This window comes from Mycena indigotica (assembly GCF_014461135.1).
Source record: "Mycena indigotica strain 171206Taipei chromosome Unknown Mind.scaff0002, whole genome shotgun sequence".
In the NCBI taxonomy this organism is placed as follows: Eukaryota; Fungi; Basidiomycota; class Agaricomycetes; order Agaricales; family Mycenaceae; genus Mycena; species Mycena indigotica.
The window spans coordinates 4,097,028-4,118,278 of record NW_023503001.1 but is presented as its reverse complement, the minus strand read 5'-3'; the positions used below and the strand labels follow the sequence as shown (position 1 = coordinate 4,118,278).

General features: G+C 49.2%; 13 protein-coding genes across 13 annotated transcripts; 6 read left to right on the top strand and 7 right to left on the bottom strand.

The window, feature by feature from the left end:
* Position 1: 1 nt before the first annotated feature.
* Positions 2-1,266, bottom strand: MIND_00232400 (RING-type domain-containing protein; the record flags this gene model as incomplete). Its single annotated transcript, XM_037359208.1, has 6 exons — positions 1,221-1,266; positions 994-1,176; positions 476-941; positions 295-428; positions 117-248; positions 2-66 (listed from the first exon to the last, which is right to left on the bottom strand). Exons 1-6 carry the CDS (start codon positions 1,255-1,257, stop codon positions 2-4), a joined length of 1,017 nt encoding a protein of 338 aa, XP_037224303.1. The 5' UTR covers positions 1,258-1,266.
* Positions 1,267-1,319: 53 nt separating this feature from the next.
* On the bottom strand, positions 1,320-2,105 carry MIND_00232300 (uncharacterized protein; the record flags this gene model as incomplete). The annotated part of the gene is made up of 1 exon (XM_037359207.1): positions 1,320-2,105. The coding sequence occupies one exon, from the start codon at positions 2,103-2,105 to the stop codon at positions 1,320-1,322; it is 786 nt and encodes a 261-aa protein (XP_037224302.1).
* A 212-nt stretch (positions 2,106-2,317) lies between these two features.
* On the top strand, positions 2,318-3,994 carry MIND_00232200 (Arp2/3 complex subunit; the record flags this gene model as incomplete). The annotated part of the gene is made up of 9 exons (XM_037359206.1): positions 2,318-2,373; positions 2,426-2,452; positions 2,501-2,783; positions 2,830-3,294; positions 3,345-3,500; positions 3,551-3,676; positions 3,725-3,768; positions 3,811-3,850; positions 3,899-3,994. 9 exons carry the CDS (start codon positions 2,318-2,320, stop codon positions 3,992-3,994), a joined length of 1,293 nt encoding a protein of 430 aa, XP_037224301.1.
* A 141-nt stretch (positions 3,995-4,135) lies between these two features.
* Positions 4,136-5,789, bottom strand: MIND_00232100 (Nicotinate phosphoribosyltransferase; the record flags this gene model as incomplete). The annotated part of the gene is made up of 6 exons (XM_037359205.1): positions 5,486-5,789; positions 5,146-5,439; positions 4,932-5,098; positions 4,833-4,886; positions 4,340-4,784; positions 4,136-4,290 (listed from the first exon to the last, which is right to left on the bottom strand). Exons 1-6 carry the CDS (start codon positions 5,757-5,759, stop codon positions 4,136-4,138), a joined length of 1,389 nt encoding a protein of 462 aa, XP_037224300.1. The 5' UTR covers positions 5,760-5,789.
* A 27-nt stretch (positions 5,790-5,816) lies between these two features.
* On the top strand, positions 5,817-6,687 carry MIND_00232000 (RNase-PH domain-containing protein; the record flags this gene model as incomplete). Its single annotated transcript, XM_037359204.1, has 3 exons — positions 5,817-5,819; positions 5,871-6,148; positions 6,195-6,687. The coding sequence occupies 3 exons, from the start codon at positions 5,817-5,819 to the stop codon at positions 6,685-6,687; spliced, it is 774 nt and encodes a 257-aa protein (XP_037224299.1).
* Position 6,688: 1 nt separating this feature from the next.
* On the bottom strand, positions 6,689-7,556 carry MIND_00231900 (tRNA (guanine-N(7)-)-methyltransferase; the record flags this gene model as incomplete). The annotated part of the gene is made up of 3 exons (XM_037359203.1): positions 6,689-7,188; positions 7,234-7,494; positions 7,547-7,556. 3 exons carry the CDS (start codon positions 7,554-7,556, stop codon positions 6,689-6,691), a joined length of 771 nt encoding a protein of 256 aa, XP_037224298.1.
* Positions 7,555-9,341, top strand: MIND_00231800 (Citrate synthase; the record flags this gene model as incomplete). Its single annotated transcript, XM_037359202.1, has 9 exons — positions 7,555-7,575; positions 7,623-7,739; positions 7,783-7,871; positions 7,900-7,952; positions 8,006-8,265; positions 8,315-8,406; positions 8,458-9,013; positions 9,066-9,228; positions 9,277-9,341. The coding sequence occupies 9 exons, from the start codon at positions 7,555-7,557 to the stop codon at positions 9,339-9,341; spliced, it is 1,416 nt and encodes a 471-aa protein (XP_037224297.1).
* A 96-nt stretch (positions 9,342-9,437) lies between these two features.
* On the bottom strand, positions 9,438-13,256 carry MIND_00231700 (HDAC-interact domain-containing protein; the record flags this gene model as incomplete). Its single annotated transcript, XM_037359201.1, has 10 exons — positions 13,065-13,256; positions 12,993-13,017; positions 12,509-12,945; positions 12,204-12,446; positions 10,511-12,151; positions 10,231-10,464; positions 9,977-10,180; positions 9,813-9,926; positions 9,710-9,765; positions 9,438-9,663 (listed from the first exon to the last, which is right to left on the bottom strand). The coding sequence occupies exons 1-10, from the start codon at positions 13,245-13,247 to the stop codon at positions 9,438-9,440; spliced, it is 3,363 nt and encodes a 1,120-aa protein (XP_037224296.1). The 5' UTR covers positions 13,248-13,256.
* A 102-nt stretch (positions 13,257-13,358) lies between these two features.
* MIND_00231600 (U1 snRNP 70K protein) lies at positions 13,359-14,744 on the top strand (the record flags this gene model as incomplete). Its single annotated transcript, XM_037359200.1, has 5 exons — positions 13,359-13,668; positions 13,718-13,782; positions 13,832-13,973; positions 14,045-14,504; positions 14,552-14,744. 5 exons carry the CDS (start codon positions 13,359-13,361, stop codon positions 14,742-14,744), a joined length of 1,170 nt encoding a protein of 389 aa, XP_037224295.1.
* Positions 14,745-17,005: 2,261 nt separating this feature from the next.
* MIND_00231400 (zf-Tim10-DDP domain-containing protein) lies at positions 17,006-17,483 on the bottom strand (the record flags this gene model as incomplete). The annotated part of the gene is made up of 5 exons (XM_037359199.1): positions 17,006-17,079; positions 17,126-17,165; positions 17,214-17,282; positions 17,332-17,402; positions 17,456-17,483. 5 exons carry the CDS (start codon positions 17,481-17,483, stop codon positions 17,006-17,008), a joined length of 282 nt encoding a protein of 93 aa, XP_037224294.1.
* Positions 17,484-17,529: 46 nt separating this feature from the next.
* Positions 17,530-19,347, top strand: MIND_00231300 (uncharacterized protein; the record flags this gene model as incomplete). The annotated part of the gene is made up of 7 exons (XM_037359198.1): positions 17,530-17,631; positions 17,681-17,728; positions 17,776-17,847; positions 17,897-18,079; positions 18,129-18,437; positions 18,501-19,172; positions 19,222-19,347. The coding sequence occupies 7 exons, from the start codon at positions 17,530-17,532 to the stop codon at positions 19,345-19,347; spliced, it is 1,512 nt and encodes a 503-aa protein (XP_037224293.1).
* A 43-nt stretch (positions 19,348-19,390) lies between these two features.
* On the bottom strand, positions 19,391-20,636 carry MIND_00231200 (SFM domain-containing protein; the record flags this gene model as incomplete). Its single annotated transcript, XM_037359197.1, has 6 exons — positions 19,391-19,451; positions 19,498-19,596; positions 19,644-19,783; positions 19,835-19,932; positions 19,980-20,406; positions 20,460-20,636. 6 exons carry the CDS (start codon positions 20,634-20,636, stop codon positions 19,391-19,393), a joined length of 1,002 nt encoding a protein of 333 aa, XP_037224292.1.
* A 68-nt stretch (positions 20,637-20,704) lies between these two features.
* MIND_00231100 (Cytochrome c oxidase subunit) lies at positions 20,705-21,172 on the top strand (the record flags this gene model as incomplete). Its single annotated transcript, XM_037359196.1, has 5 exons — positions 20,705-20,736; positions 20,786-20,851; positions 20,899-20,999; positions 21,055-21,068; positions 21,113-21,172. 5 exons carry the CDS (start codon positions 20,705-20,707, stop codon positions 21,170-21,172), a joined length of 273 nt encoding a protein of 90 aa, XP_037224291.1.
* Between the last annotated feature and the right edge of the window lie 79 nt (positions 21,173-21,251).

Here is a 21,251-nt window from a genome sequence, read left to right as displayed (position 1 = left end):
ATTAAGCTTGGAATGCCATTCCTGCACGACTCGTCTCTGCCATGCCGCCACCCGCAAAACCCGTGCCTGGAGTAGATTAGCGACCAGATACCAAATGGCAGTCTCCATGATGATACCTTCTCGATGTAGTTCCAGCATGTCCTTTTTTTTCAAAGGGGTTTCGCAGACAACGCAAGCACAGTTGTCGCCGTCGTTCATCAATTTCTCTTTGCAGGTTTTACACACAACGTGAGAACAGGGCTTCATTACTGTTCTATCTGAGCATCGTCGAGTTGGATTGGAACTCTCACTCACAGAACATGACAACATTATTGGACAATTTCTTCATGCAAGGTTGGCAGACCGCCTCGCCAGTGGATTTGATGTCCTTGTCCTCTTCTTTGCCTTCACGAAAGAAAGTAAACTTGACAGGAGTTAGATCTTTGAGGCTAACAAAACATTATCTCGAGGGACGAAAGACTTGGAGTAAACATACGCGAGTGAATGTCTTTCGCCTCCACCACGGCAGACAACACCTGGCTTCAGTTCTTTGCTTTGCGCTCCACCCGCGGCCTGAATGTCGCGTTGGGCAATGCCACCAAAGGTTGGCGTGAGAGAAGGTAGCCAGAAGTCAGGCAAGACGGCTTTTGCTGCCTCTGCCTTTTCTTTCGCTATTAACCGCGCTGCTGCTTCTTCAGCTTTGGCCACGAGGTCTGAGACATGGGCAGAAGAGAACTCAAAAGCAGTAGAGAAGGATCGTTTGCCGCCAGTGGTGGTGGTGGAATCGGTTGTTGACGTGCTGGCTGATGACGAAGAAGAACCAATGCCGAGTTGGCCTCGTTCAAAGTCTTGCAAAACGCGATCTCGTGCGGCCGCTTTTGCAGCCTCGACATCCGCCTCGATTTGCTTCTTGATTTTCTCCGCCTGTTCCTTCTGGCGTTTGAGCTCTTTCTTTTGCCCCACTGTAAGAATCCAGTTCAATAACGATATGGTGAGAGGAAAGGGTTTACGGACGCAGATCGTTGACGGCGCACTCTTTGCAAAATAGATGGCCACTCTTACAGACCACAGGTTCGCGGGCCGTTTGGAGACAGAGACTGCAACAGTCGAAAGCAAGCATAGACTCATGGCCTAATCGCTTTCTCCTTGTTGTTCCATAATGGGCGGCAGCTGTTTGCCTCTCGGCGTAGGAGAACACTGGACTGTCGTGAATTACACCTCGCCAGCATTGGAGTACTTACCTGAAGATGCGGTAGCGTTTTTGGCGTGACGAACCATAGGTAAGAGGCAAGACCAAAAGTGATGTCGTCAAAAAAGAGCGAATACAAATATTGTACAACTCAAGACTTGGTTTTCGCAGCCTTTGCTGCATTCCTCTTGCGCATTAGTGCCTCCATACGGTTTCTTAACAGCGTTACTTTCATATCCGCCTCTTCCTGCGCTCGTTCCTCCTCCAATAACCTGTCCATTATTAATTCACGTTCATCCATCTCCTGCTCTCGTCGCAATTGTTCTGCATCTTGGGGCTTGGACGTCGTGTCTGGTTGGTCTTGCTGGTTGGGTAGCCCTTCCATGTTGTCTGTTACGAGCTCCGGCTCAGCCATAACTGTCGCGTTTTCGTATGTTTCTCGACGAGCATCTCCCCCATCAGACACATTGACCACATCTCGCTGAAAACGCTCCCATTCCGCATCAAGAGAGCCATGAGCCGTCTCCTTTCCTTCTTCATCATCATCCTGCATGATTATTGCGGCGCGTGAAGGATCAGAGAAGAAATCAGCAGGAAAGCGAGTGTCAGTTTTGCGCCGTTTTAATTCTGTGTCTGAGTCTTCCATTTCCTGTTGCTCAGCTTTCCGCTTGCCATTTGAGACGTTGTTGCTGGCCAATTGCTCTTCTTTTTCCTTTTCGCGTTTCAACTGTTCCGCCTCCTGTCGACGTTCTTCTTCTCGCAAACGAGCGACGTTGGTTCGGTGAATTTTGCTCCCCACATGCCCGTCCCAGGCTGAGGCTTGCTTTACGGGTCCACAGGCAATACAGCGAAGTTGACCATTGGTATAAGATGCTAGCGGATGAGTGACTCGAATTTCCTCCCGTTTCGCCTTGAGTAACGCGCGAACGTCTGCCATTGCTGATGACGGTGGAGACCAAGCGTGACTTGGTCTGTAACTGGCTGTTCACTTTCCTCGCTGATACTCAATGATATCTAAATAATAGGTTCAATGGGTGCATAGCGGAGGAAGGAGCCTTGAATGAAAGCTTCTGCACCTAGCATGCTGAAGTAGGAGGTAGACAGTCATTCTGATTGGTCACACCAATACGCAGTTTCCTCCCGCCCACCATGTCTGTCCTCGCGCCGATTATCTGCGACAACGGGACAGGCTACTCCAAAGTCGGGTATGCAATAACTCCCGTCCTCAGGATGACCGTTCACCGATCGCGTTCACAGATTTGCTGGAAACTCAGATCCTTCGTTGTAAGAGAGGCTACTACTCAGATTCTTCATTAATCTTACTCATTGCAGCGTGTTTCCAACAGCCATAGCTACTAGGGGTTCCGCTTCCCAGTCAACGAATGCGCCCGCCATTCCTTCCAAGCCTGGACACCTTGCGTCCAAACGTGGGGTTGAAGATCTCGACTTCTTCATCGGTGATGAAGCCCTGGCCAACGCGAAGACGCCCGGGTACGGCGTTCATTATCCGATTCGCCATGGAATGATCGACAATTGGGACCACATGGAGCGTTACTGGGAGCAGACCATCTTCAAGTATCTTCGCGCTGAGCCAGAGGACCATTACTTTCTCCTGGTGTGTGCTCTCTCAGCCATTATGTCATCTCATTCACAGCTTCCAGACCGAGCCCCCTCTCAACCCACCGGAAAATCGAGAGCAGACGGCAGAAATCTTCTTTGAGTCGTTCAACATCAAAGGTCTCTATATCGCTGTCCAAGCTGTGCTTGCTCTTGCTGCATCGTGGTCTTCCAACCGGGTCACTGATCGTACGCTTACCGGCACTGTAATTGACTCTGGAGACGGTGTGACGCACGTTATTCCCTGCGCCGAAGGCTACGTTATTGGGAGTGCAATCAAACATATCCCCATCGCTGGGCGCGACATCTCCCAGTTCGTTTTGAATCTCATGCGCGAGCGCGGAGAAATGGCTACCGTTCCTCCTGAAGACCAACTTCGTGTCGCGAGCAAAGTGAAAGAGAATTACAGCTATGTTTGCCAGGACATCGTCAAGGAATTCAGGAAATACGATGCAGAGCCTTACAAATACTTTGAGAGGTACGAAAACGAGCACAGTGTAACAGGAAGAGTACGTCTCTCTCTTTGCTCATCCAATGCTTCGTTTGACTGCTGCAATAGAAATATAGTGTCGAAGTTGGCTACGAGCGATTCCTTGCTCCCGAAATCTTTTTCAACCCCGAGATTTTCTCCTCCGACTTCCTAACGCCTCTTCCCGAAATTGTGGACGAGGTCATCCAGCAATCACCCATAGATGTCCGTCGTGGCTTATATAAGGTATGATCGTATCTTCCAACGACCTTTACTAGTTCGATGCCTGCGCCCAGAATATTGTACTTTCCGGTGGCTCCACGATGTTCCAGCACTTCGGGAACCGTCTTAAACGCGATCTTAAGCAGCTCGTTGATCGTCGACTGGATGCAAGCGTGTTGGCTAGTGGAAACCTACAGAAGGTGTGCTGTGCAGCTATTTTCTAAGGCCATATCTAAGGAATCAATTAGTCTTCTGGTGTCGAGGTTGATGTCATATCGCACAAACGCCAAAGGTAAGTTGATTTCTTTTGGTTGCGTCTGTTGACCACTCTCAGATATGCTGTCTGGTTTGGGGGGTCGCTACTCGCTTCCTTGGTAATTGAGCCTTCCCAATTTTTTGACAGGTGTTGACGCTTCTTCCAGCCTGAGTTTTATACTTCGTGCCATACCAAAGCGCAGTACGATGAGATCGGACCAAGCATTTGCAGACGCTATCAAATATTTGGAAGCGCGACCTAAAGTACATATACTTCGTTACACAGCTCAATTAAAACATTATTTGTGCGGCCGTAAAGTTAGACAAGGTTATACAGTTGCTTCACTTTCAAAACAGTCTCTGGATCGCCAGTGTTCTAGTCACATCAGCTTGAATCACAACAGTCATGACGAACCCGCCTTGGTCAAATCGTCACTGATTTTGACGCACGGTTTACCGTCAATGGTCGAGAGCTTGATGACCATGTTTAACGCTTTGGACGGTCCACCACTGGCAGACTTGAAGTCGTTGGTCAAGAATGTGCCGATCCCAAATGAGACTAGGAACACAACTCATTAGACCCTTGATTGAGCAAAAAGGTAGCGAACCATTCAGTCCCAGTTCATTGGCTTGCTCTTTCAAGCGAAGTGATTTGTCCACAGATAAACCATCCGAATATATCACCGTTTTCGAGCGAGGATCGATGTTGAGTGATTCGAAAGCATCCTTCGCCTTGATTCCGAATGCAAAAGGGTCACCCGAATCCTGCCGCAGACCTTGCCATCGGATCGCACGTTCCGTGTTGCTGGAGTAACTCTCGTTGAATATCAGCTCAATTGCTTCGCGACGATCGGTGGCATTACCTTGAAGAATGCGTCGCTCGAGAAGGTATCTGTCAAAGCGATGAGGAGCGCGTTTGGGTACACGGTTTCCCACAGATCCATGGCGACCGAGTTGGCATCGAGGTAGCCTTTGAGTGCTGCGACCTACTTGCAAGTTGAAGTTGAGTACACTGATCAAGTCAACGGAAACTTGCCCCCCATAAACCACTCGCTTAGAAATATGTCAGAATGAGCAGGGCTTATATGCTGATAGTGAGACACACTGAGCGATGGTACCGACTGGTACCAGATTGTACTTGTAAGCAAGATAGACCTTTGATTTGGATGAGATGAGTTAGAAATTAATAATGCAGCCCACATTACTCGTGCCAGCAAGTTTACCGTTACTCTTTACGTCTTCCGTTGCTTTGATGAGAGATTTGAGAACGATGTCCTGAGTTGCGAAGGAACGCCGTCTGCGAGTGCCAAACTCGCTAAAAACACAGTCAGCTCGCAAGAGGGCCGTCGCCTTATCATAAGCAAGCTCTGATAACAGCAATCAGAGGACTTCAAGAATAGTTCGGCGTTCCCACCTTTCTGGCCCTCATAGCTCCAGTCGGTGACAACGTGCGTGAAGTATATTTCGCTCAGGCATGCCATAAGAGGGACCTCCCAGAAGATTGTATCCGCCCATAAGCCGGAGATGTCGATTTCTATGTGACCAGCGGAATCGTACGCCGCTGTGGCAGGAACAAATGTGAGGACGACTTGCTCTTGTGGTCTGAAGCGAAAGTTGCGCAAAGATATGAGGTACTCGGCTGTCAGGTAAGGACAACTCGTGGCCAGCCAGGAATGCTCTTCATCAGTTAATGCGAGCCGACCAAAGTCTATAAGGAACTGAGAGGGTTCAACGAGTGCTGTGAATAGACCGACTGTTGACCGTTTCTTGAAAAAGCCGGAATGCCTGGCGAGTAAAGAGCGCAGATTTGTCACGCAAAGTGAATTTATATGTCGCTTGCTTGTCGGGGAAGTGGTGGAGGACAGCTTGTTGCATTGTCAACTGTTGTTCTTTATCATGAGTGGAATGATAACATGGAAAGGTAGCGAGCCTTGTACAAGTCTGTGTCCAGAATGGACCTGGGGAGAGGTAATGCTGCCATTGTTGACGGTAGGGAGAAACCAAGTACACTGTCTTGAGGCGCGACATGGTCACAAATGAGACGCGTTTGATAACTCGCTTCCAAGTTGGGCATCAAAATTTACTATGGTGGGCCTCTCACTATGCAAACTATTCTGGCAAGACTGAACGGGATACCAGGCTCCCCGAATAGAGGTTCTCAATGACGGAGGATTTCGATCTGACGGCAGACGGCAATACGAGCTACGAGAGATAACTATTGACCTGACTCAGCAAGGAGCTGCAGATGGAGCTGCTACCATCACTCATGGTCTCACCAAGGTCATGGTGTCTGTGTTCGGTCCACGCGAAGCTAAACTGCGCTCCCAAACAATCCATGACCGCGCCAACATCAATGTGGAAGTTACGATAGCTGCTTTCAGCACCGGAGAACGAAGGAAACGAAATCGAGGAGACAAGTTAGGTGCCTCATATGGAGGTTTATCTAGCTTTAACCGCTATCAGACGAATACTGGAACTTGCAGCAACCATAAAATCAACTTTCGAGCCTGTCATTCAGACAAGTCTTTATCCTCGTTCGCAAATCGACATTTTTGTTCAAGTGCTAGAACAAGACGGAGGACTTCTACAAGCATGCATTAACGGGGCTACTCTTGCTCTGTCAAATGCGGGGATCCCCATGCTCGACTTCGTTTGTGCGGTGACTGGAGGAGTCCAACTAACCTCGCCTATGTTGGACTTGACTCTACTGGAAGAAAACGATATGCCTCACGTCACAGTCGCTATCCTCCCAAAAACAAGTAAGGCTACGTTGGTGACGATGGAAACTCGATTACATGTCGAACGGTTTGAAGAGATTCTCCGACTTGCAGGTGAAGCAGGGAATATCCTCCACCGCGTATTCAAAGGAGCCCTGCGAAATCGCACCACGAGGCTGGTTGCGTCAATGGATTCTGGGACAAGAGTAGCGGGAGAGGACGACGCAATGGAAAGTTGATTCATGCTTCCCGCTCGATTTGTACACGTTTGAAGCAAGCAAGCCATTTTTGGCCACTGTTTCTTTCTACTTTCTTGCCCTCCTCCGTGCTGTTATATACCGCGTCAAGAATAGGCCCCTTTCCATCTTCACGCAATTGTTCCTCGGAAATAGCGTTGAACAATGGAAAAGCCTCGAGATGGGACTTCATCCAATGGTGCAAGTCTTCCACGTCCGTAATGGTGTAAATGATGCCGCCTGGTTTCAAAACGTAGGCATATTCAGCCAGGAGTGTTGGAGAAATGATCCGAGCCTTGTGTTTGCGCTGTTTGAAGTGTGGGTCGGGAAAAAGGAAAAAGATGGCCGAAAGAGAATGTTTGCCAAAGAAATTCGGAAGAAACTTCATCGCATTAGCGCGGACAATCGAGACATTCTGATAGTGCGAAGGGGCGTCTGGGGTAACTCTAAGCGCCGCGATGCGGTCTTCGACATATTGAGAGACTTGGACGCGTATTTCCATTCCTGATCAATTAATTCGGAGCCATGGCCACACAGAAAAGAGCACACCGAGCATTCTGGTCTCTGGAAAGAGAGGTGCTAGCGCAATCAGCAATCCACCAAAACCACAACCAATATCAGCGAAGTCGGGTGGGCCTGCAGCTGCCGGAAAGTGTAAAGCCCAGTCAACCGCCTCTGGCGATGATGGATATTCGAGAGTATGGTCAGAGAATGGATTTGCATGGGCTCGTTGCCGATAGTGCTTTTTTTGGGGAAGGAGTCGGTCTGTATCTTCCCGTTTTCGCTTGTTCATGGCGAAACGATAAAAACCTATGATCGGCATCAATACGTCACACACTCAAAATTTCTTTCCTCCTTCCACCTCCCGTCATGGCCACCCTTCTCAGAGCTGTAAGTTATACGCGTATAATTCTCTCGTGGCTAGACACGTCTTCTAGAACCGCACTCGACCGGTCTCGTCTGCTATTGCCCGGGCGCGTTTCTCCACCACCGCTCCGAAAAATACTTCGTTGAAGGAGCGTCTGGCAGAACTTATTCCTGCGGAACTTGAGAATGTGAGCTTGTGCCTAAGCGACTAATGTATCTAACGCGCTTCAGGTTAAACGTGTCCGTGCTGAGCACGGTAAAAAAACCTTTGGCCCCGTATTGGTTGACCAGCTCTACGGGCGAGTCGGAGCGATTCACGGGTATTTTCCTTACTAACTAATCTCGTAGTGGTATGAGAGGTCTACCTGCGTTGATCTGGGATGGCTCAGTTCTGGACGCGGGTGAGTTAACAACCATCTCCGACTTCTCCCGACCCTCATCATACATGTTGCAGAGGAGGGTATCCGTTTCCGGGGGAAGACTATACCCGAATGCCAGCAACTTCTTCCGAAAGCCCCCGGTGGCCAAGAACCGCTTCCAGAAGGACTTTTCTGGCTTCTCGTCACTGGAGAAATTCCCACTCAAGAGCAGGTTACTCAACTCTCAAAAGACTGGGCCGCGCGTGCTGCAATCCCTGAATTTGTCGAAGAAATTCTTGATCGATGCCCACCTACCCTGCACCCGATGAGCCAATTCAGTTTGGCCGTCACGGCGGTATGCAACTTATTTTGCGCGGCTACCAAGTGAATGTTGACCCATGTAGCTCAACCATAACTCGGCTTTCGCCAAAGCGTACCAAGATGGTGTCTCCAAGAAGGAGTACTGGGGACCTACTTTTGAGGACTCAATGGACCTGTAGGTTTTCCTTCGCTGTGCTATTCTTAATATTGACTTGTGAAAACTCAGAATTGCCAAGCTGCCGAACATTGCCGGTCGTATTTACCGAAACGTCTTCGGGCAGGGCAAACTGCCTGCTATTGACGCCAGCAAGGACTACTCTCACAACTTGGCCACTCTTCTTGGCTTCGGCGAGAACGATGCCTTTGTCGAACTGTTGCGCCTCTACATTACGATCCATAGTGACCACGAGGGTGGCAATGTGTCTGCCCATACCGGCAAGCTTGTTGGCTCAGCTCTCTCTGATCCTTTCCTGGCATTTGCTGCCTCCCTCAACGGTCTTGCCGGGCCGCTCCACGGTCTCGCAAACCAGGAGGTTCTCATTTGGCTGAACAAAATGCAGGCTAAAATTGGCGAGAACGCGAGTGACGAGGCTGTTAAGGAGTATGTGTGGTCTACCCTCAAGGGTGGCCAGGTGGTCCCTGGTTATGGTCATGCTGTCCTCCGCAAGACGGACCCAAGATACACTGCTCAACGTGAATTTGCTCTCAAGCACCTCCCCAACGATCCTCTGTTTAAGCTTGTCGGTCAAATCTATAACATCGTCCCTGACATTCTCCTCGAAGTCAGTGTCCTTCCACAGTCGGTCGACCGAACCTTACTAAATTCATCCGTAGGCGGGTAAGGCCAAGAACCCATGGCCTAACGTCGATGCTCACTCTGGTGTCTTATTGACCCACTACGGCCTCACTCAAATGCAATTCTACACTGTACTTTTCGGTGTTTCACGTGCTTTCGGTGTTGCGGCGCAACTTATTTGGGATCGTGCCCTTGGTGCTCGTACGTGTTACACCACTCTGTTGTATGTCAGCTGATCGCGTTTGATAGCGTTGGAACGTCCCAAGTCATACTCGACTGCTGCAATCGAAAAAATGTTCAAAAACAAGGCTTAGAGCCGAGGACACCAACTTATGTAGGGAGTACACTATATAGCTACAGACAATAATGCAGTGCGGGGTTTGAGGAAATTATTACATAAGCGAGATCATCTAAACAAACACAGTCCCCTCTTTCAGCCATTTTTCCCGGGATTCGTCCTTCCGTTTCACTTGGGCAGACATGGCCTCTACTTCCTCTCTTGAACGAGGTTTGAACAGATAGTCTTCCGTCTGTGCAACATAGAATAACTTGTAGGTTTGAACGCAGACTTTGATTTCGAGGCCATCAGCGGTCATAGCATTCGGCGGTGGCCTTCGAGCAGCAGCTGGCAGGTTTCTGACCCATGGATCAGTTAAATAAGGGATAGTTGGGTGGAACAAACCGCCGCAAGAAAGGCTGTCGGACACGACTGGCCAAAACCCCTTCCGAGAGATGTGGCTAAAATGAAGTCAATGGTGAGTTGGGTTAGAGCAGCCAACGCTTACAGAAACGAACGACTCGATATACGATTGCCAACGCCCTGTTACCACTTCCGAGTCCTCTAAGTTCGGATCGTCTTTGCCGATGAGTTGGAAGGTGATGTGTTTGGATTGAGGGAGCTATGTGATAGTTAAATTACCGATCCTGCAGACACGCACAGCAAACAGACCCAGTCTATACGGAAAAAATTCTCTTCTGGTCCCAATATCTCTTCAGCCGCTTTGCGACTGCTGCTAAGGTCTGGTGACGCCGAAAGGCGGTCTCGCTTCAGTAGTTCAAGAAGCTCTTGGGTCCTTGGGTCAGTCAACAACGTTTGAACCTGTTTCACCAGTGCGGCCAGGAGTTTATCGATGGTGAAGATTTTATACGCGTGCTGAGCAGGTGAATTACGGGAATGAGCGGCAAGCGATGAGAAAAGCATACCTTGACACCAAACATATACCGCATCTGATCTTCAAAAATGTGTGGCTCGACGTTGTTTTCGAACAGTTGCTCGCAGGACTGGAGCAGTATGTCATAGAAATGCTCAGGTTGCGCAATCGGCTCTCCAAGGTTGATTGTGTCAGGATGTGGGAATGCTCCTGGATCAGTTGGGAGTTGTTTTGGGCCACCAGTGGATGATAGCTTCTTGAAGATTGAAAGTCGTGAGCATAATATCTGATGAGCGGTCAGTAGAACCTGAGGAAGCGGAGATCGAACTGACCTCGAGTAGACGAAGTAAGGAGTAAAATCCCGTATTGGTGAAGAAGGTTGTTTGGTCAGGGGTGTCTTCATCCATTGGGAGAGGAGAAACAGGACGGGAGACAGAAGGAGATGCGTTATAACGAGTTTTTCGGGTGGACTTGGCCTGTTCGCTCTTCAACAATTTTTTCCTCAAATCGGGTTGCTTCCGGCTTTTGGCAGCTCCAGAACTAGCGCTAACCACACTAGACATCTCGGAGTCGTATACACCCTCGTCACTGATCTCACTGTCAGCTGTTTCAGTGACTACCACGAAAGCAGCATTGAACGCAACAGGGTCAATCATGAAGAAGGAAGGAACGAAGGAACGTAAAAAGGTCTCCACTCGGCGTCGCTCAGAAAAGTTGGCAGGCATGCGATCCAGATATGAGAAGATGAGTTTGAGGGCGTCTTGAAGGATGTGAACATCATCGAGAAGGAACTCGAGTTGATGTCGAGGGCGAGTGCGAGCAAAGAGCGGATCGATTAGAGCAGCACGCTTGCCAATCTGCTGCTCGCGAGCGCTTTCAATTTGGGTTAAGAATGCTTTTGTCGTGATCGCCTTTTTGTCCGCCATCTTGAAAGTGATTCCCTGGTGGTCCAAACTCTTGCTATAGTTGCGGGCGTCAACTTCTCGCCAGATTTTGTTCCATTCTCTCTGCGCTCGCTTCCATTCCTCCTCTTTCCCTTTTAGTCTTTGCAGCACAACTGGGATAGCATTCACCGGGTTATCCTGCAACGACTGGATAACGGCTAAACCAGCTTCACGACCATAAATCTTTTTGATGACCCGATGATGAATGCTCTTCATTTGCCCGTTGAGATTGGGCTTGAGTTTGTAGTTCTGACGATCCTCATCATGGGTAAGAGTTGCCAGTTTGTTGTGCAGAGGTTCGAGCATCGAGATAGTGCGAACAATGGCTTCGATGTGGAAGTCGTACTCGTGCCGTTCTTCTTCACTGCGGTGGAGAGCCTCCTCGTAGATATTCATTCGTGGTGTGATAAAACCCGCATCTTCGCTACTCCAGGTTGGATGCGAGACCCATTCGTCATTCAAAACAGACTGACACATCTCGTCACGACCAGAACAAACCACGTTTGCCTCCTGTATTGGAATAGGTTCAACATAGATGAGGGAATTTTTGACACATACCGCAGCAGGAATCTTGCGATAACTCCCGATTCGATTTTCTGCGGCAGGCCGCTTGGCACGACTGACGACGTTGTTGGGTACGAGAGTTGGCCGAATCCAAGTTTGGCCATTTGCACGTTCTTCGTTGAGGTATTCTTGTTCTTTGCGGTCGTCCCAACCCAGAATATCCTTGAGCATACTCAAAAGTTCTCCGTCGCCAATAAATGTCCGACTTTCTCGAACAAGTCGAGCAGTGTCAATGAAGTTTTGGGTAAAGAGATTGATAAGTTTCAGGAATTCGTTATAGGTATCGCGACTGTCCTCCAGCGTCCGTTTTACGCGGTCAAAAAATGCCTGAGCCTGGGAATCTTCTGGCGCTGCAGCGAGGGTAGGAGTCTGATCGTGCGCACGAATGCCAGATTGTCGACGTGGGGGAGGTGGGGATTGGCCTTTGAACGAAGGTGGCTCTGGGGTAGGTTTCGATTTTTTAACCTTCCGTCAGAGTTAAGTAACCATCCTCTCATGCAAAAAAGAGACAGCACACCTTGGACGACACAGGTTTTGCATCGACGTCTCTTTCTGGATTTTTGCGTTTTCTCTTTTGGGGCACGATAGCCGGGTTCGTAGGGGGAGGCTCCTGCTTCCTGAGTCCGGCTCGTTCGGGACGGGGTAATGCCATGCCTTCTTCTATGAGCTGGCGCCCTCGATCAGGCAGAAATGTTTCAAAATCTTCTCGGAGGTCAGGTTCGTCTTTGAACAAGCGAGCGATCTTGCGGGAGACCTCGGTCTGTGTTGTCCTGGGTCAGCAAAAAAGACAGAGTCGGTCGGAATCACAAAAGCACAACGCACCTCATCGGTTGGCTCTCGAGAATGATGAAAGTTGGAAAGAATGTCTAGAAACTGTTTGTATGTCTCTGGGTCGCAACGTTGCTTGATTTTCTGGACATATTGGATGGCGGGATCGATCGTTCGACCTTCTCGGGTTTCTTCAACAGGAGTGGCTTTGGGAGGTGGAGTTGGGGGAGGGGGCGGCACCACGGTGGGGCCTTCTTGCGTTGGCCATTCGATACCAAGGAGTCCGTTCTTGGCGGTTGTAGTGCCCGTCGGAGTTGTAACAGTGATATATGTCGAGTCCTGACTGTCCTTGCCACATTCTATGCGGTAGCCAGAAGGTAGGAACGTGTTGAAGCCTTGAATGAGGATGGGATGTTCGTTGAATAGAGCCGAGACTCGTTTAATCACGCCAGGTGTGTCGATGGCCTGACTCTTGAAGCTTTTCATGATATCTGCGCCATGTCTATGAACTGCAGCACTAGCTAGTTGACCCACATACCTAGAAACTGATTGTATGTGTCGGGCTGTTCTTCCTTGGTGAGCCTGAGTCGCGAGAAATGCAAGCTCTGACCTGTTCGTGAAATTGGGTCTTGACCGCATCCAGATAGCTCAAGGCATCGCTGACGTTAAGGGAAGGTTTCTTTGAGGACTCAGAGGCGACTGCAGTCCGGATTGTTGGTGGTGACGAGCCATTTCCCTCGGCAGACGATATTGCTGCTACTGGGGCAGCAGTGTCCGCTGGGTCGTCAAGCATGGATGATTCGCGGTGTGATGTGCTGTGACTAATCGTAACACTCTTCCCTCACACCTCCCAGTCTGGAGAGTCGACTCCAGAAGATACGGGAGCCAAAACTACGGTTGAAAAATGCCAGGGACTCATCTTCTCCCCCCAAATCTCCTCAAACTCTTCGCACCTCGACCACCTCTTCCTTATGTTCGTCCAGTTGGAAAAGATGTCGACCGCATTCGGTCAAAAGCAGTTACGGGTGTTGCAAACATCCTAGCCCAACTCAAAGAAGCTCAAACTGAAGACATGATCAACGCTGCAGGAAATGAAGCAATGGAAGAAGGCGAAGAGCCCGCTTATACCTACGCTGAGGAGGTGAAACGCCAAATTCGACGAGAAGAACGCAAAAAACAAAAGTCTGAGGAGTTCAAAATCGCCAAGGATGGATGTATGACCTCTCTTGTGTTTTCAATCTTAGCTTTGCTTATGCTGTCCAGATAAACCTTCCGATGACCTGGAAGCTGTTGGGGATCCGTACAAGACTCTTTTCATATCTCGTCTGGTCCGCTCGTTTTCTCTAGGCGCATACTGATTTTTATTCTACTTGACAGCACAAGAATGCAACAGACCAGGACCTTCGACGCGAATTCGAAGGATACGGTACGATCGAGCGGGTAAGAATTGTTCGCGACAAGAAACAGCGCAGTAGAGGTTATGCATTCATCGTCTATGAACGAGAGCGGGACATGAAAGGTTCATTGTTTTCCTTTTTTCGTTTTTCCCTCGGTTGCATGCTGACCGGTTGGACTTGATTTCCCGTTTAGCTGCTTATAAGGAGTCGGACGGCCTGCACATCATGGGGAAACGCATACTTGTCGACGTAGAACGGGGTCGCACTGTTCGAGGCTGGAAACCTCGTCGATTGGGTGGCGGATTGGGCGGTCGCCCCAAACGGCCTGAGCCGGCTGTCAATCGAGGACCACCATCACGGGGTGGGATGGGGGGCAATCGTGGTTTCGGGGACAGGCCAGGATTTGGTCGTGGTGGAGGTGGAGGTGGTGGCTTTCGGGGGGGTCGTGGTGGCGGGTTTTCCGGTGGACCGCCTGTTGACAGAGGTTATGGTGACCGATTCAGTGATCGTGACCGTGGGAGCCACGGTGACAGACCAGGAGGGTATGGCGACAGAGATCGTGGTGGCTTCAGAGGCAACGACAACGGATTCAGAGGCAATGATGGGGGCTTCAGAGGTGGGGGAAGCTTTCGCGGCCGAGATGACGGTTTCAGGTACATCATCCAATCGTACCTTCCTCCCAGGCCTGACAGTTTTTTAGAGGTAATAATCGCGGAGCGGGTATTGGGTTTGGTGGCCAAGGGTTTGATAATGCACCTAACGGTTATGGACCTCCTCCAGGTGGTGGCTATGGGCCTTCCGCTGGCTCATATGGTGGCGGCTATCGCGGGGACCTCAAGCGAGAAGGTCCTGGTGGGTATGACGATAGAGAACCGAAGCGGCCAAGGTATTAACACATTTTCACGCAAAAAAGGTGATTGTATGTCTTGTCTGTAAGTATATGGACCGGGAATGCGATCATTGAGCTGTTCTTGGGGTCAGATGCACAACGTCAGCACCTCAAAGTTCCTGTCAAATTTGTCATCAAAATCTGGAAAGAAGCCAGAGCAACAACGATCGCAAGACCTTGACAACCCGAAGTGCATGGGCCGGATGGCTATTGGTAATGCATGGCGTCTTTCCAAGGTTTAATACATCTTGAGGAGGAGAGCACTGTCGTCCATAGTGATTTTACCTAAAAAGCTGTCATTGCAAGGACCAGTCTATCTGTCAAAACGAAAAAAAAAATGCGTCTGAGTAGGCACGTTACTCGACCTGCAGTGTGCAGGGCAGAGCTGAACAGGAGACAAATAATGGTCATCTCTGGGCACGATTTTCCCCAGTTCCCTTGCCCACCATGACGATCACTGGGTCCAATCATAAACGTCAACTCTCGCTTCGTTAGTTCTCATGTGGTATCTGAAAGTCTCTCTTGTCTTTTTACTTTTCACTAGGCCGCGCCCTTTCCTTCTTAACCCGTCGGCCGAGCCGCGTTTGTCTTCGTTCTGGCTTGATTTCTCCTCCTCTTGAGTCCTTGCTCTTCTGGTGTGCTATTTACGTTGGCCGAGTTGCCCAGGCTGACAATTTCAGAACCATGCAAACCCGTGCAAAGCTCCAGATAGACCCCTCAGCTCCACCTGCTGCGATTTCGACCACTCCCTCGCCCAGTACGGCTTCGACTTACTTGTCGCCCTTAACCAATCGCCCCTCCTCCGCGAATTCCCAGACAACAGAAGAGGATGAGCCGACGGCAAGGAGTGAGCCGGAAAAGCCCAAGCGGTGTCGCGTAACCCCAGACCAACTGGTCCATCTCGAGCGCTTTTTTGCAGCAGAGCGAAGTCCCACTGCGACTCGTCGCCGCGAAATAAGTGAGCTTCTCGGTATGCAAGAGCGTCAAACCCAAATATGGTTTCAAAACAGGTCCGTCTGCAGATCCATTTTACTCAATCGTTACACACTAACTTTTTTGGCCCAGACGCGCTAAAGCCAAACTTCAGAATAGTAAGATCAAGAAACCCAAGGACCTAGGTGCTGATGTCAATCCTCTCCCTCAACTCTCGTTGAGCTTTGAAAACGAGCTGAACAATCTTATTCATGAGGATGAGCGTACGTATCCAAGTCTCCCCGGGTCAGCCAGGCTGATGATTCTAATCCACAGCTGTGACATTCATACCATGCACCAACCTTACAATTGGTTGTTGGCGGAGAATCACTACAGACACAAACCAGCGTGATTTGGTCGCTTATACTTGCGACAACAAACGCTGTCTGGTTTGGTTCATTCACAATGGCGGATTCGGTTTCAAGATGGAGGTCCCTTTCGACAACATTATTCACGCGGAGTATGCCAGTCTAGATGGCCCAACTGGTCTAGCGTCTTTCGTTCTATCCCGGCCTCCCGTATTTTATCTTGAAAGCGCCTCCGATGAAAGCTTTCCTCGTCGCTGGAAGCGCTCAACTGATTGGACTGAAGGCCATCAGGCGTCCCAGATCCTTCGCCACGACCTCATCGGGAATGCCGCCTCCCTAAACTTTCTGGTTCAAAGTCTCCAATCAAGCTCTCCAAGTGACTCACCAATCTTTCAATCCGAACCCCCATCTCCGATGGAAATTCCGGCTCCTCCTCTGAGCATTATTCAACGGCCTAAAGAGGACAAGCCCGCCGTTGTTCGCAGACGCTCCTTAGCACCAGAACCTTCTCAACTCGTTGTCACCGGACTGTCACAATTCCGACAACAACCTCACACTGCTCCAGCCATGACTTACACCCACACTACCTTTCTTCCTCTTCCTCCACCAATCAGTCCCATCGAAGAGCCGAGCCTCACAGATTACGGAGCCAGGATTGTGTCTCATAACAGTGCTCCTCGGCCATTCTCGGCCCAAGCTGTTCCTCGTCAATTTTATGACAAGTCTTCGCCCTTTATGTTCAATCCGCTTCTAAACACGGATGTTTGGTCTGACTCAGATGTTAGTCATCTCTTCCAAACTAATATGGGTTTTTGTTTGTCTTGATCGTTTTCGGATGGATTTCTGCTCCCCGGACAGTTACAAACTCGTTTTTGCTTACTTAATTTCTGGACAATTTCGCCTTTTTTCGTCTGGACTAATGATGTACTATGGGGAACAGTTGTATTAACAGTTGGTAGTGCGTAGTAATTGGCTGTATGGGTTGTTAAAAGACACGAGCTTGCGCATCCTGTCGTTCTTGAGCTATCCTAGCCAGATATGCGTGTCTGACAATAGTAACTGCTCAAGTCAATCAAGATACGCTCGAGACCATGTTAGGACGGACAAGCTTCAAGATACCGATCAAAGCACTGGGATAAACATGTCTAACAAAGTCAAGGTATAGAACAGAACAAAAGTCTGTGTCAGCGCACCTGGTCAGCGGAAGACAGCGATATTGCTGGCTTAGTTATACAAGTTTTAAAGCATCGCTCGTTAGCGCCCTGGTTATGCCTAAGGTTGAAGTGGTAGAAAGAGTTTACAAGAACTTGCGTTTATGAGTTGCTGAACATTCGAAAGAGCCAGCTCCTGTCGAACAGAGCTCATTATGGCTTCCTTCCTCTCTGGAAAGGCACTTCAAACATGCTGGGTTGCGGAATATTGTGGTGGTACCAACCTTTTGTGGTGGGTTCGGACATGATCATGATGACAGCAAAACTGTGACAAATCAATTTCTTGCAACTTGCATTGATGGGCCAAAGTTCAAGTTCGAGCCAGGAGAACAGCACCACTGAGTTGGACTACTATACTTTGCTTGAAGTCGAGGAGACTGCAGATCAAGACGAAATAAAGGCAAACCTTACCAGTCTTTTCGAGTTATCTGACACTAATTTCTGTCCAGCGGGCTTTTCGAAGACTTGCGTTAATCCACCATCCAGACAAGAATCAAGTACACTGCCTTCAAAGCGCTGGTTCATTGTCTCAAGCTTTATGTAGTCCGATGTTGAAGGCGCCACAAAGCGCTTTGCCGCTTTACAACAAGCGTACGAAGTATTGAGCGATCCCCAAGTATGTCTATTGGACTTTACAGGGACGGATTTTCAACTGCGTCAAGTAGGAACGGGCATGGTACGACTCACACAAAGGCTCGCTCGCGCCTGAACCTGATGATGAAACTGTGTTCCAAGACATTCAGAAGGGCACAGCGCCATCTCGCGCTCATAGCCCTGGTATCAATGTTCGCCAACTTTCCCGCTATTTTGATCCTTCCATCTGGTCTGGTTTCGGTGACGACGAAAGAGTAGCTCTCGCATCGTTTCCTTTCCCAACGCATATTCATCATCGCATAGGATTTCTTCACCATCTATCGCAACCTGTTTTCACGGTTGCAAGCAGAGGAAGCCTTGATAGAAGACATTCAGTACCCTTCCTTTGGAGACTCCATGTGGAAGTGGGCGCCAGACACCAAAGCGTCGGATGATGGCAATGCACGAGCATTTTACGCTGCTTGGATGAATTTTGCGACTGTCAAGGAATTCGCCTGGCTGGACAAATATAATATTTCTGAAGCCCCCGATCGTAGGATTCGAAGGTTGATGGAAAAAGACAACAAGAAGGCGCGGGACGATGGTCGAAGAGAATATAATGACACCATAAGGGTTCGTATTTTCACCCCAATTACAACTCAATATGGAGCTTATTATCATTAATTTTTAATCAAGTCTCTGGCTAGATTTCTGCGCAAACGCGATCCGCGATACAAAGTGTATGCAGACCAAGTCACGCAACCGCCGCTCACGTCAACGCAATCCAAGAAACCGGTCGCTCCACTAAACGAATATGTTGAGCAAGACTGGCAGAAAATAGACAACCAGCGACAATACGATGATATCGAATGGGCAGCGGCCGAAGGCGAGGATCCTGAAGAATGGGAGTGTGTCGTGTGTCGCAAATCGTTCTGGAGTGAGGCTGCCTGGGACAGTCACGAGCGGAGCAAAAAGCATCTCAAAGAGGTGGAGAGACTGAAGCGGGAGATGTTGGAAGATGACGAAGAATTTGGGCTGGGCAGCACTGAGACGGGAGCAGTTCTAACGGGCCCTCCCGAAGAAGCTATAGTGCAGCCACCAAACGACTCAGAGTCCACATTTCAAGATTATTCTCCGGAAGTGGAAGTCGAACCCGCCAATGTAAAGCAACAAGGAAAGAAGAAGAAAAAAACCAAGTCAGATGCGCCTGATACTGTGGTCCCTTTGACTAAAACGGAGAAAATGGCTCAAAATCTAACCCAAAGTCAACCGGAAGCTCACCAGGGTCCGGCTGTACCAACGAAGCGCGAGCTCAGAAGAGCTCGACAAGCGAAAAAGGACGAAGATGCTGCGGCCGCTTCCAAACAGGTATGCTAGTTGATGTTTCCTCGGCGAGCCCGAATAAAACCCTACGCAGATCCAATGTCATGTCTGCAAAACAGTATTTCCGAGCAAAAGCGCCCTTTTTACGCACATTAGAGAGAGCGGACATGCTCTGGCAGATGAAACACCCCAGAAAGGGGGTAAGAAGACTCGTCGATAGCGATGTTCTTTACTGGTTACAATTATTAAATTACAGAGCAGTTTCAACCCATCAGCTGAGAGATGTCATCTGGAGGATACTTGGTTTGAGAGAAAGTCAAAAGACTAGAATCGGATCAGCACAAAAGTTTGACGAATGGTGCAAGCCAACCGTTTCAAGCTTTGAATATATTTTCGACTAACTTCGTCGTTGAGAACATGAGCAACTTGGTCAGTCGATATCTTTTCTCGTGCCGAACGCTCGTGGATACTGTCCGGCGTAAGCTGATTGTCGAGCTCAGTTAAAATCGGTCGCACCCAACCATGGTAACACCTATGGGCCATGGAGCGTTGCCAATAGAGAGACGAAGATATGCGTCGTTGGCGCGTTGATATTGTCGTTTTTGCATGTGATGGACAATTTCTGCCATTCTCCCCAAAACGTCAGCAGGAAGCGCCTGATCAGTGGTTGGACAACGTAGAAGTTCATAGTAATAACGAGTACGAACACGGGCTTTTAGCTGTTTGAATAATGGCTTGAGATACTCGGCTGATTGGACTTGAGTTGCAGCTGCAAGTCTGCCCTGGGTTGTGGCTTTAACACTCTCTGAGGAGAATGAGCGAAATGCAAACAGAGGAAGCACAGATATAGACCTGGACGCTCTTCCATGGCTTCTCCCCATTCCCGCAGCGTTCGCTTTAATGCGAAGTAAATGAGAGGATACAACTTGTCAGGGTCTGTTTTGACGAGAGCCAAGTCGATTATAACGACTGGTTGCTCGATAGTATCGCGTTTTTTCCCTTTAGTGTTCTTGGCACGCATTTCTCGCTCAACATTTTCAACGTCTTCGAGGGCTTTCTTGAAGTCGTTCTGGCCGCCATGCCTGTCGTGATCCCTCTCTTCGATCAACTCAAGAGCACGGAGTCGCAGGCGACGTTCTTTATCTGATTCGCCAAATAAACGGATGGGCTGGCATTTTGAGCGGAGGCGGCGGATAGTTTCCTCGTTGGAAATATTGAAAGTCTCCGACTTGGGTTCTTCTGTGTCCAGTGGCGAATTGGTGGCCTCTCTAGAAGGGACCTGTTCTCCATGGCAAATGAGAATCCGGAGTTGACGTTTGAAGAGGTGCTTACTTTGAGTGTTTTTGAAACTGTAGGCTCTGAGTCGGGATTTATTTGAGCGGATGCGGCCCGTGCTTCCTCTTGCTTGAGCTTTTCAATATCTCCCCTACGCATGTATTTGGTTGGCCGTTGAGGACCTTCATTGATAGCCTTTCGTTTAGTAGCAATCTCAGAGAGGAGGGCGTCCATGGCTAGAACGAAGTTGCGTCTAGACTTGTCACATCGTTTTTGTCTCAAACAAACTCTTGCCTCCAGCCATGTCTGACGCCGAGGAAGTTGATCTCTCCAAGTTCGTTATTCTCGATGCTCATTGGGCAATAATAACTCATCGCTGCTAGGAAATACGTTCTGAGAACGGCGCCGTTCGACGCCCGGTTTCCAAACCAGAACCAAACCAGAAACTGGTAGCTTCACACCTTTGTATCTTCCGGATTTTGCTCACAGACTCCAGCTGGCAGAACTACTGCGACTACTTCAGATGCGTCAACGCCAAGGGAGAGGACTTCAAGCCCTGCAAGCAGTTCAAAATGACCTACAACTCCCTCTGTCCTAGTGCGTACACTGGCTTGTCATCTCTTCTTCTTCTTCTGCTGACCGTTATATGCAGATGAATGGGTAAGTGTTCTCTTAAAGTGTCTATGGACTGTGAACAGACCTCCTTGAAGATCTCCAAATGGGATGACCAACGCGAGAATGGCACATTCCCCGCCGTCCTCGATGAGTAGACGCGTTGTAGATAACTACTCAGTCAATAAATCCAGACCCCATAGACCCAAGTTTGACACCAGCTTAGTTGGTCAAATC